Source organism: Dicentrarchus labrax, unplaced genomic scaffold, assembly GCF_905237075.1.
Source record: "Dicentrarchus labrax unplaced genomic scaffold, dlabrax2021, whole genome shotgun sequence".
NCBI lineage: Eukaryota > Metazoa > Chordata > Actinopteri > Moronidae > Dicentrarchus > Dicentrarchus labrax.
In genome coordinates this window covers 9019362-9034615 of record NW_026136701.1, presented here as the reverse complement: position 1 = coordinate 9034615, position 15254 = coordinate 9019362, and the positions used below count along the sequence as shown (strand labels likewise).

Below are 15254 nucleotides of genomic sequence, written 5' to 3'. Positions count from 1 at the left end.
CAAACAGCAGGCACACAATCAAAAGCTAACAGCTGGTGAACATAGAGCATTTAGCCGCTAACATAAAGATAAACATATTTTTGTTTTGGACACTAACACAGAGCTAAAATGTGTGTGAACATTGGACTACATGTAACTAGTAACATGTTTGCTAGCCCTTCATATCAACTTGGTGATCTGTGTTGTGTTTCTATTTTTTTCACTTCTGCTAACTGGCCCAAAAAATGTACTAACACTGTTTTAAAGATTTGGGAACAATTTAGATGGGGTTACGAGATTACAAATACTCCGATTTGGTATTTTCTCTCAACTTTGACCAACTCGTTTAAAAATATGACATTTCTCTATTGTCCATGTATTGCACGTGATTTACAGGACACTAACACCCTGGCTGCAGAACAAATGAAACCAAACCAACTCATTAAACCAATCATAGTCTCACAGTCCAAAGATGTGCAAGTCAGGTTGATTAGAAAACTCAACGTAGGGAGTACCATGCATTGGCACAGTGCATGGTACATCACTCCCTTCTGTGACCCTGAACAGGATATATGGGTGTAGAGAATGAATGGAGGGAGAGAGATTAAGGAAGAAAGACTTAAAATACTAATGCACATATTGCAGGGTGGATGTGGGGCTGTGGGGGATTTATTTTCTTATAAAGAAAGCTGGACAGTGAATAATATGTAAGAAACATTCGGTAAATTGATTGTACAGACCAGTATTGAGGAGTCAAGGTTGTGCCACAGCATCACTCAGCCGGGTGCCAATAAGCTCATGTACTTGTAGGAGAATGTACTTACAACACTACAGCGAATGCCAGTGTAAGCAAAAAGTAATTCAGAGACTGTGAATATTGGTAGATAAAGAGGGAAAGGGATATCAACAGCACATTGATTAAACTCTGGCACCGCTTCTCTGTTTTCATTTTCTCCTTGTTACACCAGCCTTAGTGGGTGAGATTAGCTCTCCACTTAATTTATAGGCAAGCTATTTCACAAAAGACAGGTAAATCCCAGGACAGTGGAGTTCTGCTGTGATTGCATTCTCCTTATGTTTATAAGTCTGATGCTCTTGTGCTGAAATGACTCATACACCTGCAAAGTCAAGAGGGAGAAAGAGAAAGTCAAGATTCACGTGGTGTTTTATACAGTCTATAGGTCCAACATATCATCAGCATATATAGGCACACTAGCGGCACGGCTTCAGGGACGACAATGTCAGATATATTTCAACAACTATATGATGAATTGCCATGAAATTTCTTACAGACATTCATGGTCATCAGAGGACGAATCCTGGTAACTTTTCCTCTAGCGCCACCATGAAGTTAGCATTTGGTTATATCACACTGTAATGTTCGATTCCCTGTAACTATTCCAGCTGGTTTCAGCTAATTAGCACAATAAAGCACAATCTTTGGAGCCATATCTCTTTCCCCTGACATGAAGTAACACAACAAAAGAGCCCACAGAATGTTCCATATTGTAATTTGCGAAGTGGTGTTAAGTACGTTGTTACCTGAAGGGATTGTTTTTATCCAGTACAGAGGGTGCAGTTAATTAGGTTTGGGTAGAAGTGGATTTTGTTTCTGTGCTTAATCACATCAGCGCTCAATGAATACACATTTGCAACTGTGATGTAACCCAGTCCCTGCATCTACAAGGATGCAATAATGTACATATTTATCTTTTTTGTTTCCTATTTTTGTTTGTATTTATGCTGAAAAGTATGATTTTTTAAAAGAAGAATGGCTAAAGCAACTGTGATACACATGAGCAGATAACGGTTTATGACTTTAAATTTGTTTACAGTTTCGTATGAAAGGAGGATGAGCGACTCTGGCCCTAGGGATGATCGTGTCAGTGTGACTGTTAGTCCACCACTTTGGTTGAGACAGGTATGGCTAATAGATGGACTGCCAGGAAATTCTATATAGACATTCATGGTCCCCGGAGAACGATGTGATCTCCTGACTTTTCTTGTAGCACCACCAGCAAAACCACATGTGAAATGTGGTTTTCAGTTAAATTTATCTACTGGGTGGATCCCAATGAAAATGGGTATAACCTTGTTGATCCCAGCTAGTCTTAACTAATGACTCATCAGCTTCAGCATTGTGTTTAGTGCTAATTAGAAAATGCCAGTATGCTAATATGCTAAACTAAGATGGCAAACACTTTAAACATACCTGCTAAACACCTGTTAGCATTTTCAGGCTGTAGACTTTTTGTCTTAATTAGGCCTTGTAATTTCCTAAAACAGGGCACAGTAATTCATTCACTTGAGGTTGCAACAGTACACTGCACTTAACAGACTTGTGTGTAGGATTTAGCAGCATCAAAAGAGAAACTACGGTGGCCGATACAAAGTTCAGAGTCAGACCTCAGTGTAAAAAGAGCTGTGAACTGTGGGTATACAAAGCTGTGACAGTAGTTTTCTGTCACTCCAAGATCTATTTAATAAAACAGGAGTCCCCCCCCAACAAAAAAGCATGAAGATTACCAGCAACATCCTCTTTGAGTCAATGCTGATGTATTGCTCAGTGTAAAAAGTTAAATATTGGTATTCCAGTAGGCCTGCTGTTTAGGTGATGGACTAAACAATTGTGTGCATGCGAAACACAGCACATCTATTTACAGTTGTAGCAGAGGTAGAATATCTTAATATGGAAATCCTGGTCAGCTTGTATATCAACACTGCTCCCCATTATAAGCATGGATTTATTGTTCGACTTGTCAGGAGAGCACATGAAGTCATATAACTACCAAAGAAATGAATGTTAATACAGTTATAGTCATGTGTTTGTCCTTGAGGAAAACAATTATTGCATGAAAACTCAGTTCTTGTTTTCTTTCCATCTTATCAAGCATTAATTAACTCTTCATCTACAACAGGATGTGAAGACAAATAACCAGTATGCTAGAAACCAGTAAATTAGTCAAACATATTATAGCCACTGTATTATTCTTATTCTCTACAAGTATTCCAACTGGTTTCAGATATGTAGCACATGAAAGCACAATCTTGGGAGGTATCTCTTTCCCCTGAAATGAACTAACGCAATGAAAGAGCCCATAGCACAGAGGAGGTTCCATATTGTAATTGTAAAAGTGGTATGTTACCTGAAGGGACAGTTTTATCCAATACAGAGGGTTCAGTTAATTAAGTTGAGTAGAAGTAGATTTTGTTTCTGTGCTTAATTACATTGGTGCTCAATAAAACCACAACTGTGATGGCACCCTGTCTCTGCAAATACAAGGATGTAATATCCAGTTTCCTGTTTTAGATACACATACAAGTTTCTCTAATCAGCAGATTTTTTGTTACGCATTTGTTGACAGTTCATGCTGCACTGATGTGCTGGTTTGATTCAGAGTACGTTTTAGTTAATAATACTTCAAAGTCTGGCTATATTTAATTCTAAATTAAATTTAAATGCAACCGATTCAAAGTGATTGTGGGTGAATGTTTTTGAGTAAAGAATGCTAATGGCAACATATGCTTTATTTCAGGTCTTAGAGATAAATTACAGCTGGAGAACTGTAAGTAAATGAAGAAATTGTAATATAAGTGAACAGAAATTGGTTTATGACTAACATCGTTTACAGTTTGGTATGAAAATCAGAGTTCCTCTATAAGAACAGCATGTGTTGTGGAATCAGTTGTTGAAACACAAACAAGGCATATGTGCAAAATAGAGTTTACAGTAAAATTCAAACATAAAAGTAGCATGAAACAAAGTAAAACGTTATTTGCACTTACGTAGGCACCACAGATCATAATCTAAAGTAAAAAAAAGTAACAGTACACTGTACGGTAAACTACCAGAAAACAGCTTACAGTCTTGATAAGCGTAAACAATATGTCTGAATATTTCAGTAAAAAGGAACAGCGCAAACAATAATGCAATTAGGATAAAACAAGCAGTGAAGAACAAAGAAAAGCTGAAAAGAGAGAGAGTTAGAGGCTGCGATGCTCCCTGAGGTAAAGGTGTAGGAGATGTCGGCTGTAAGGCATTTTATTCCCATCTTTCAAAACATTATATTCTTCAAAGGTTTTTAGGGCAGTATTTTTTTTCAAACTGGGCAACGTTGAACTTCCGAAGGCAGCCTTTGTAGTTCATGTAGCGGATCTTTCCGAAAATGGGTCTCTCTGCCCAGCCCTGGTCATGGACGCCACAAATAGACCACATACAACCTGCAGGATGAAACCACAGTGGGGAGGGCATTAATATGCAAGAAAAGTAGTTCAGAAAATCAGTGGCGCACAAAAGGAGCATTTAATATATGTCCTCACCGACAAAGCCATTAGGATCCTGGCCATCCAGCTCATAGCGATCGTTTAGGTACAAAGCAACTGAGAGCGCCTCCTCGGGTGAAGAAGTCCACTCCAGAATCTTTTTGGCCCAGTACATCCTCAAGAAACCATGCATCTTCCCCTCAGTCACCACCTGGTACTAATGGAGACGTGCAATCAACAGCAGCAAGTTTGACACAGCAAGCAAATGAGTTTACATCAGAAACAGCTGAGTGAGAAGACCAAAGGAGATCTGTTGTGTTGTAGACTAAATGTTGTACCTGCGCAGCGTTCCAGAGTTTGTCGTGTGTCTTTGCTTTCTCCAGCTGCTCACGTGTGTAGAGATACGGCCTCACGTCTTTGGCATGGTCTTTCAAGGTCTTCTGAGCCCACTCATGTGCACCTGAGTATAAAAAACATAAAACACAACAAAATTTTTAAGAAACAATCAGAAAGCAAAAACAACTTCCAGAGCTGAATCATTTCAAAACATACTCCATCAATTTATACATTAACTCAGCTTGTGAGCAGATGACTCATCTAAAATGGGCCACGACAGAGTGAACAAGATGCAATTTAATGAGACCTCAACTGACCCTCCACGCTGTCGTATTTCTTGTTGTAGAAGCAGAAGTTGTCAGTCAGCTCCCTGCGCACCACCAGCTCCTCGATGAAAGAGGAGACTGACTGACCTGCGCTCTTCCCACTGTGCTGAACACACAGCGCCACCCGCTGGGCTGAAAGGTGGCCTGACAGGAGGAAGAAGAAATGGTTGAAGAGGATAAGCAAATAGGCAGATAAAGATGGACAGAATAAGGAGGCAGTGATAAAAGCCTGTCTTCCCCAGTTCAGAGCTGATAAGAGGAACTTTTAAAGCCACCTTAGTCTGTGATCTGGTTTCATGGTCATTCACTTTGGATGTTAATTATCTCCACAACTTAACTTTAGATAAAATGGCATGCAGTGGTTTAATGGCACTGTTAGCAGCATGAGCATACAGGGTATCTCTATTATTCAATGCGTATAGCATGGTGGATTAGATAATGAACTTCTGTTTTGAAAAAAGGACAAACAAGCTCTGTTCAGGTAAAGAATCCAATAAAAAAAAAGCAGAACAATCAGCTACTTATAATGCTGTACTGAAAACATTAAATTTACATTGTGTGTACGGCTCAGAAGTAGTGGTAGTAACACATCAAAGCTGTTGTGAAATCAATACCTTTAGTCTTTTTGGAGTTTAAAACAAGCTTTTAAAAAGGTCTGACGGTTGTCTAAAGCAGATATAAACTTGAGAACGCCTGGCTAGTGGTAGAGCAGACAGTACTCCAAGCAAAAAATTTGACAATGCAATGTCAATCTCATCTACTGAGTAGGACAGGGGCACTATAATTGATCCTTGTGGGACACCTTTATCAACCATTTTAAACCATCGACCTTAACTCTACCAGAAAGTTGTAGCAGTAATTGTACTTTGACCAGGTCTAAGGCTTGACTGCTGTGGCTGGAGGACTTTATTTTCCTCCAGAAAGATGCAGAGATGTGAGTTGATTCTTGAATTTTAGACAGGGAGGAAAGCTTGGATATAGGCCTATAGTTGTTTGGGTCACATATGTGGAAGTAAATGTAAGAAAGAGTAAATTTATAAAGGAGGTAACGCAGAGATGCGGCGGAAATTTACAAAACCACCCCACCACCTACCCAAGGACATGCATAAAATGATTTATAATTTTCATGGTACTCAAGGTTCCCACACCTTCCTAAACATCAAATTCAAGGTCTTATCAAGGACTTTTCAGGCCCAGTTCCCTCAGATTCAAGGACCCAACATGGCATAGTTTGAGACACGGATCAAGGTTAATTACTGTTACAACACTAAAAATGTATATAACGAGCGCTAGCAGACTTTACAGAAGCTCATAAAACACAATTAAAAAGAGAGTACAACATAAATAATAATTAATAATAACAAATATATCAAAAGAATTTCAATGTCTACTCTGGTGCAAAATAAATTATTTAAACACTTTCAATGACCCATGTCTATTTATAAAACCCTGATTCCTCCCACCCCCCACAAATTCACAAAGTTTCGAGGACTTCAAGGACCCGTGGTAACCATGGGTACTACTGACCAAAGCGGATCCAGGGGGAGAGCTGGCTGAGGGCGGGAGCGTTTGGGTCATTGCGTTGGGTGTCAAACTGTTTAAGGCGTACATCAATAAAGGACTCCAACATGGCCATCCCTGCCTTGGTGCCAGGTTTAGCCCACTCTGTCTCTCCCACTGCTCTGTCAAGCTGCAGGGATGTTAGGGTTTTGTCCCAGTCTACTGGCTGTAAGGTGAAGGTGGGAGAAAGAAAAAAAAAAATCAGCAGAGGTCACAGCTGACAGTGATGAGCTAAAATATACACTGTGGTTTTTTAAAAAAACGCAAACTTCAAAAGAGGTGAAGAAAGTTCTGAGCCTTTCACCTAGCTTACGTTATCAGGAGGCTCAAACCTGTGACTGGCATATCAATAACGGCACTGCAGTGAAAGCACACACTCCTGCGGCTTTAATATGTAGTGCTGGGAAAGAAATTTAAACTTTTGGACAGTCAAAGAAAGAAAAAAAAGTCTACTGTTTATATTCACTTGTCAATAAATAATGTGTAGCACAGAGGAGCTGCTGAAGGTTGAAAGGAAGTGCTTTATTGCAGCAGTGTGACTTCCAAACTCCCCATGAATGAGCTCACTGACAGCCCACTTTCCTTTGTATTGATCTCAGATAACACTTCCAAAGCAATGAATATGTTTTGGGAGAAGAGGAATTGTGTTTGTGTTGTCTTATCCAATCCAAAAGTCCTTGAATGTTACATAAATACACAACTTCTTTCTCCTCCTTACAATAGCATATTAACTTTTATTCAAAACAATCCAACTGTGGGCTTCACTGTTACTGCACCACTTACTTTGGCAGTTCTTGTAGCTGTGTAGGGGTGTTTCTCTACCAGAGGAAAATCAGTAAGGAACTCTGGCAGAAGTTTGGTGATTTTTCCTCTGATGGTCCTGGCGGCATACTCGAGCTTAGGCGATGCTACCCAGCAGGGAACAATATTGTGGGCATCAACCTATAAAAAGAAAATTAGGTTTTTAGCCATATAACAGACAATGAAGAAACACTGACAGTACAAATTAAGGCAATACTCCTAAATGAGAGGGAGGCCAATTACATCATTTGTTTCTTTATGAACCAGTGTGGATAATAAATAAAACAAAATGGAAAAGACGAGGGAGGAAGCAAACAATAATATCCACTGGCAAAGAAACAGAACGCAGAGCATCCTATCACCCTCTCCCTCTCTGGCATCGAGTGTGTACCTGCATGATGGGAATGTCCTTTGGAAGCCTCTTTTTGAGGTCCTCCACCCACAGCAGTGGCTCTCTGAGGGGGGAGAAGTCTGTCACCACAGCCCCGAGGCTGTGGTCTGACACAAAGCCAGGGAGAACATCCGCTGCAGAACCATGCAGCAAGTGGAACTGGATGTCCAAGGCTTTGCACTCCTGTTTGGTTGGGGCAGAACAACAAAAGTTAAGCATCATAGACTTGGTTGTGGGTTCAAGTGAAAAAACATGTCATGACTACAATGTTTTTGACTTGTGTTCCTTCTAAATGTCCCTCAAGCTTAGAAAAATAATTTTATTTAGTACTTTAAACTCAGTAGAGAAACATGTAAGGGGGCCACTATCCTGACTTTTCTATTGATTCATGTTTTATTGTTTCATTACTCACTTTACGAGGGCTGCAAACACCGGTTTTCATTCTTGATGAATCTGTTAAATGTGTTTTCTCACTTAATGGATTTAAAACCTTATACACTAATCAAACTGCCATTCACAATTACCCAGAGCCCAGAGCCCAGAGCCAAGTCTCCAGATTGCTTGTTTTTGTCCGACCAACGGTCTGATTTAATAAAAATTAAAGCTGCAAGCAGCGTTGAGCGGGACCTTGCACTCCACGCAACTTGGGGCGTGCTGCGGCCGCGTCACTTGCTGTCGTAACACGCACGGACCACAACATGAAAATCTCACGTAGATCAGCTCAAAATCGCAAAGCAGCGCTTACTTCCTGTTGCCAGTAGGTGGCGCTATCACTAGGTCTGAATGTTGTCATGTAAACATGTTAAAGGCGAGAGCGTTATCAAACACATGAAGTTTCATTGAGATTGGACCACGTATGCTGATGTTATGAGGACGTGTTCAGGACAAAACTGTTTCAGAACATATTAAGTTTATTGGAGATTGGACATTGCACACTGAAGTTATGAGCACTATTTTATTGCGAATCTGCTGAAATCGACAAGTGGTCACTGGCACGCGGTTTGATGTACAGTCTCAAATAGCACAACGTTTAATCAGCACCATTTTTTGACTGTATTGACCAATTTTGAAGTAGATCCGATAAATTCCCTAGGAGGAGTTCGTTCAAATACAAGGCGAAAAATTCACCGAAAATGCGCACGGAATTCACTATGGCCAACTTTGAGGGCACGCCACGGACACGCCCTTAAACGTACATGCAGAAATAGCACAACTTTTAATCAGCACCATTTTTTGACTATACTCACAAATTTTGAAGCACATCCGATAAATTCCCTATGAGGAGTTTGTTCAAATACAACGCGAAAAGTTTGCAAAGTGAAAATGAAAATCAAAATGGCCGACTTCCTGTGGGGTTTTGGGTATGGGTCCAAGAGGCTTTTTAGTACGTCCTGGCATGTTACACATGCCTACCGAGTTTCGAACATATCGGTGAAACGTGGCGCCGGGGCTGCTATTTTTTTTATCCTGTAGGGGGCGCTACAAACACGATTTTTGGTATGTGAGCTTCAGGCACCTGTCTACACATGCCCTGTGAATTTCATATTCATAACTATTACGGTCTCCGCACAGTGATTTATCCTGCCACCAGAGCGCCACCTAGTGGCGGATTGTTGACACATTTTTTATTGAGCCTCAGGGAGCCATGGGGAAGCATCGTAGCAAGTTTCATCTTAATCACACATACCGTTGTAGAGATATAAACTTCTTTATTTTAAAGAGCGCCACCTAGTGGCGATGGCCTGAAATTGTGCACGTATATGTTCAGGGGGGCAAAAACGCAATCAAAAAATAATAATAGGTAAGAAGAAACGAAGCATAAAGAATAGGGACCTCCAGTGGTCGCTTGCGAGGTCCCTAATTAAAGCTGTAACTTGAGTCGCTAGTGACTTCTGGTGATTTGAGAAGGATGAACCTGAGAGTGTTTGGCATTTTTACTTGTTTATTCACCTAAACAATTGCTACACCCCCATCGTAACTGATTCATTTGCTTATAAAATGTAAAAAATGACAAATACCCATCTCAAGTCACCAAATACAGAATGATTTTGAATGTTCACAACAATTATGTTCAATTAAAAAGAGTGTGTTTGGTGGCATTAGTTGATCTTTACTAACTGAATGAATGAATGTATTGTAATGTATGACTGCCAATCAAATGAATATAGATGAACCGACTAATGCACTACTGGAATTTATGACTGTTAAATAATGAAGTCAATACCTTTGCAACTTCTTCCAGACCTTTCAGCATGAAGCTGTAATGTCTCAGTGTGGACAGTTCTGATTCTTGGACATGCAGGCAGACACAGACGTGCAGAGGAAGGTTCTCCTCCACAGCAAGCCGCTGGGCGTGGAACATTGCCCAATTATCTGAAACACACAAAATATACTGCCAATGGAGATACAGAGAAAAAACAAGCCAGAACAGGCCTCTCACTGCACTGCTGGTAGCTTACCTTGCACTCTGTGGTCTCTTAACATCCAGTACAGGACACCCTCTGAGCCCTGCTTTACCTTTTCAGTGTCTGAAATAAAACGGAGGCGCTTCTTATTGAATTTCATCTCCTTCTTCTCCGTCCTCTGCTGCTCCAGGAGCTGTTGCAGCCAGCCCCCAGCTCTCTCCTTCGTCTCCTCCTTCATGGCGGCCAACTTCTGCTGCTTGACTTTGGGCTCTTTAGCAGCAGACCTCGCCTTGCGTTTTCTGTCAGACATGATGGTTTGACTGGGAAATGGCTTCCTCAGGCAGGAGAATAATGAAGTGGGACTCGAAAGTGTTCTTTGTGCAGAAAGAAAAGACGAGCTGGAGGTAAACCACAGTGGGAAAAAAAAGTGAACAACTCAAAATAACAACGTTTGCAAAACATTACACAAACCAAAAGTGCATTAAGAAACACACGCCAGATGTTAAATAATAGAAAAACACGACGACTAGAGCTTCTCATTCACACCACAGTCGCGTTGAAGAGATAACTTACCTCCTCCAAATACAGTGCAACATACAATGAATAAAACGTTAAGTCGGTCTGTAAAATGCAGCGTTCACTGTATTCTAAAGCTAAACGAAACAAACGTAGTAGTTACGAAGGACACTGCCGCTAATTTCCCTTATGCAACTGCACGCTGGTTTGTAGGTTTTGTAACACACTGTTTTTGTTGTTGAACTGCATTTCCCACAATGCAGATGGTATGTCTTTACAGGGCATGCGCGGCGGCATTTACGTTCGGGGGGAGGGTTCCTGTCTGTTGCCGTAGCCTCTAAAGGAACAAACTGCTGGCACGGTTGCCAAGTATTATTGTTTTTCTCTCCGCACCTGGGATTGTGTGTCGCGGTTTTAAACTATGAACAAAGGTGGTTTTACAGCAGGCCGGGGGAGGACTCCGGCGGTGCCCGATAAAGTCGACATGTCCTTAGGTAAGATGGCTAACACCAACGTTACTAAAATAGAGTACGAGCTAACGTTAGCTCCAGTTAACTGGTGGGAGGTTGTCAGCTGCTCGCTAGATAAACTGATCTCATTTTCGCATTCAGACGGCCTTGTTAACCATTGCTCGTGTGTCAAATTGAACAGATGACATAATTCGGTTGAACAAAAAGGAGCAACAGTTCAAAAGGAGACAGGCCACCGTGAACCGCCGACCAGTCAAGAGGAAAGGCAGTTTAACCCAAGCAAAGGGGGTCTCGTCCAGGGCAGCTGGACCCGTCCAGAGAGGTGTGTGTGCTGGTGCCTTCCCGCCTGTCGTTCTGCGTGGCTGGTCATCATTTTCATGTTTATGTCCAAACGGCTCTGTACATGTGTAATGACTCTAGTGTTATATTTACCAGGAGGGGGCGTGCCCCGAGGAGGAGCACCTAAATTAAGAAACCGAAGGGTCCCTCCGCCACCGGGGAGACGACGGGGTCAAGGGGTCATCACAGGACTGGCAGCCAGGCGGCCAGCTGCCCTGCTGAAACGGGTCGGCACATTCAGCAAAGCAGCAATCAACCAGGTAATGGAGGACACACTGGGGTGGCCGATAACCACACTAAAAAATAAATAAACACTGACATTTATGCACACATCTCATTGTGGGATCGTTACGTTAATTGAAGTAGTGGTGTCAGCTCTTTGCTCAACGAGTTAGGTTGACAAAAACAACCCTTTCCCCCAGCTTTTATTAGGTAAAAGATATAAGAGGAAAAAGAGAAGAAACAGTACTAAAGATTAGACAATCCAAATTAAATACACTGAAACTCTCTGTGGTATTGCACTGAAGCTTGATCACCTTCTGCAACCTTGCACTTGCAGAAGTTGACAAAGAGAAGAAAAGAAAAAAAGATGGAGCTCAAGTGCATTTTCAAAAAGCATGTGCATTGTTATTTGTTTCCTTGGTAACCAAACAGCCTTGCTTGCCCACTGTACGAGCAAGCACACCAACAGACTGAACTCTTCTTGCTGACCTGAATCTGCCCGACCTTCATCACAGGCAGCGGCAGGAGTTTTCTCCACATCCTGTCGCCTGGCAACAGACATCAGCAGCTGCCGTCTGGTATCCAGGAAGCGCTAACTCACTTGGTTAGCTGCCCCTGATGTTGTCTGCTCCAGATGAGACGATCTTAGAAACTTTTCCATTTCCCATCATCCCTGAATTGTAATTTATTGAAAGCTAGTAGGTCTTGATGAGAATCTCAGCGGATGTGATTGGAACTTTGAACCTCCATAGCCCACCACATCATCCTTAATTGATTTTCCCTCTCGGTAAGTCAGTGTATCATTAAAGCTGTGTTTTACACACTTAATCTTCAGTTACTGTATGTCATCGCACTTGGTGATTCATTGACCTTTTCTCATTTTTATTAACATTGTCTTTAAAGGGCGCCCGGTTAGCTCAGTGGGTAGAGCTGGCGACCCATGCACCGAGGCTGAGTCCTTGCTGCAGCGGCCCGGGGTTTGAATCCGACCTGCGGCCCTTTGCGTGTCATCCCCTCTCTCTACTCCCCTTTCCTGTCTATCTTCAGCTGTACATATCAAATAAAGGCAAAAAGCCGAAAAAAAACTTAAAAAAAAAAACTTTCTCTTTAAATTCTTACATTGAATTCATTTTTAAAAATTATTTGCCAAAGCGCATATAAAAATTCAGGTCTGATCTCGTGCAAATACCCAAGCAGATTGGGGTTGGTACTTACTAGCTTACTCTTTCTACTTATGAAGTGACTGATCTCTTCTGTCTCCTGGTCATTTCCGGTTTTTAGCATCAAGCTGGATCACACTGTTTATTTAAGGTTTACCTTTTTACAGATGGAAATTCAAATGGGTTAGTTTGGTGAAGTAATGCTGGTTCATAATTTAAACACGGTAAAAGAACTAAAGGAAGATAATAGAGTTATGATTTGAACTAATCGCCTACCATAAAATTACGTGCTTCACTGTCTTTCAGAAAACAAGACAGAAAACAAAACCTTTCATTCAGCGCCTTGAAGTTCAGTACAGGAAGCCAGAGGTACAGAGGCGGCCGTACAGGCACCTCGATCCACAGAGAGCCCAGAATGCAACATCGGTCAGGAGACCATTTCAGCTGCAACGACGGTAAGAACACCTTTATAACAACGTGTGTACAGTCTTACAGTGCCCTTGTACCAGTGTATAGTTCTCTCTGAATACTAGGAGAATTGTGGCACATGGTGTAAGAACACAAAGTCGGACTGTTTGTAGACCTGCACTGAATACACAGCTCTATTTTGATATGTTTGTGTTGCACCCATGCAGACCACTGCCGCCTGTCCAGCAGACTCAGAGAGAAGCACGTCAGGCCACATTTCTCTTTCGCAGAGGACTCAAGGTACGCAATGGTTGTGTGTGGCATGGGTGTTTAAAGACTTAAATCTATCTATAAATATCAATACACCACCTTGTTTATTCTCCATGTCCATTGCTCCATATTACAGGTACAGGCACAAGTGCAAAAGCCGAATCCTCACACTCCTCCAGTCAGAACTCGCCAGTGAGTATGCTTAGATCTCCGAGTCTATTTTGGCTCATTGTTGGTTGTTACTAGCTAATTGCCAGTGTTACTCTGTATGTGCACGTGTGAGAAGAGGAAATCGCGAGGAGGATATGAATCATTTGGAGGGGAAAGAAGACCATTGTTTACCATTTTAGGGTCTGTGTCTGTTGTGTTTGTGTGATAAAGTACAACTTTCCTGTTTGTCCACCAGGTGGCGCACATCATCTACCAGCAGTGGAATCTTGACTGTTTCAATTGACAATCCAACAGCCAGGACTCAGCCTGAGTAAATATCACAAACCCTGCACAATCTTTACACTCTGCTTTTGTACGTCGTTTAGGAAACAATTTCCATAAAAATGTTGTTTTTGTTCATAGTAACAAGAACATTTAGAAATATAGTTAGTTAGTTAGTTATGACCTTCACACCTCAGTCAGCGACTGGCTGTGTGACTTCTTCGTAGACCTCCCACTGCTTGGACCCTGCATCCCCCAACATCCACCTCTGCTCCCGTCAAGGTGGAAACGGTGGAGAAGAAAATACCAAAAGGAGTGCCTCTGCAGTTTGACATCAACAGTGTTGGGAAACCGGTGAGAGACTTAATGTCTGTATACTTAAACACACTGCAAGTGTTTATATCCCCATTGGGCCTCACGCGGTAACATTCTCTTAATTTTTTCTGTTAACTTAAAAAAAATAAGAGATGTTAACTCCAGATGCACCAAACACACTCAGCTATCCAGATCGGCTCCGGTGTCCCCAGATGTGCTGAATGATGAATCCCACTTGATCATAAATTGAAGATGTGAGGCTGATTGTGTATTAGCATAGTTAATGCCCACTAAACATAAGGGCAAGGATTAATGCCTTGTGCCAACTCTGGAAAGAGATGCCTCCAAAAAAATGACAAAATGACACAAAAAAACTACCTCAAAACCGCTCAATAATAAGAATGTTTGTATATCACTTCCTGCTTGAGGCCCATTGTCTCAAAAATACTGCTCCCCAAATATTTAACAGGTCTCTGGTGTACTTCTCTCTCCACAGCAAACATCGATGACCTTGAACGAGCGATTCCGCATCCTGAAAGATCAGCGTTCCGCCACAGCACAAAGCGTTAAAGGCAGCAGATTTGTTACCGTGGGTTAGCCGGGCAAAAAAGACGATGACAAGTAATAATACTAAGAAGCCCTTCTGTCCTGCTCAGATCCACACAGTGACCCCCACCTTTCTGACGGAGGGGACGTGCTGAACCACCGACTGACGTTACTAATGAGAGGGAGAGAAAATGTGGGACACGTGAGCACAACATGCGCAATGGCTCAGCTGTGAGAACACAAGTGTGCAAAGTGTCAATGGACGTTGGTTTAAAATAAGTTCCCATTCATTGTCCATATCATTGTACTCCACTGTTTGTATTGTGGACGTCCTATACTTTGGACGTGGAACTGGTGAAGCTGTCATGAAGACTGTTTGGAAGGATTTCTTATTTAGAGAGAACTGCTATGTATTTGCAAGGGTGACAAGTATGTTCCCAATACCCGTTTTTGACATTTTTGAGAATTGTTTTCTAATGTTTCTTCAAATAAACAAATTTCTCTTTCAAGATTTG

General features: G+C 41.6%; 2 protein-coding genes across 2 annotated transcripts; one reads left to right on the top strand and one right to left on the bottom strand.

Moving 5' to 3' along the window:
* Window positions 1-3489: 3489 nt before the first annotated feature.
* On the bottom strand, window positions 3490-10832 carry cpdp (CPD photolyase). The gene is made up of 10 exons (XM_051415449.1): window positions 10635-10832; window positions 10116-10459; window positions 9881-10029; window positions 7657-7839; window positions 7248-7406; window positions 6432-6630; window positions 4896-5048; window positions 4581-4702; window positions 4300-4459; window positions 3490-4200 (listed from the first exon to the last, which is right to left on the bottom strand). Exons 1-10 carry the CDS (start codon window positions 10655-10657, stop codon window positions 4052-4054), a joined length of 1641 nt encoding a protein of 546 aa, XP_051271409.1. The 5' UTR covers window positions 10658-10832; the 3' UTR covers window positions 3490-4051.
* Window positions 10833-10877: 45 nt separating this feature from the next.
* LOC127372123 (UAP56-interacting factor) lies at window positions 10878-15248 on the top strand. Its single transcript, XM_051415580.1, has 9 exons — window positions 10878-11071; window positions 11229-11369; window positions 11483-11646; window positions 13075-13223; window positions 13404-13476; window positions 13583-13638; window positions 13853-13927; window positions 14106-14232; window positions 14690-15248. Exons 1-9 carry the CDS (start codon window positions 10999-11001, stop codon window positions 14789-14791), a joined length of 960 nt encoding a protein of 319 aa, XP_051271540.1. The 5' UTR covers window positions 10878-10998; the 3' UTR covers window positions 14792-15248.
* Window positions 15249-15254: the final 6 nt, after the last annotated feature.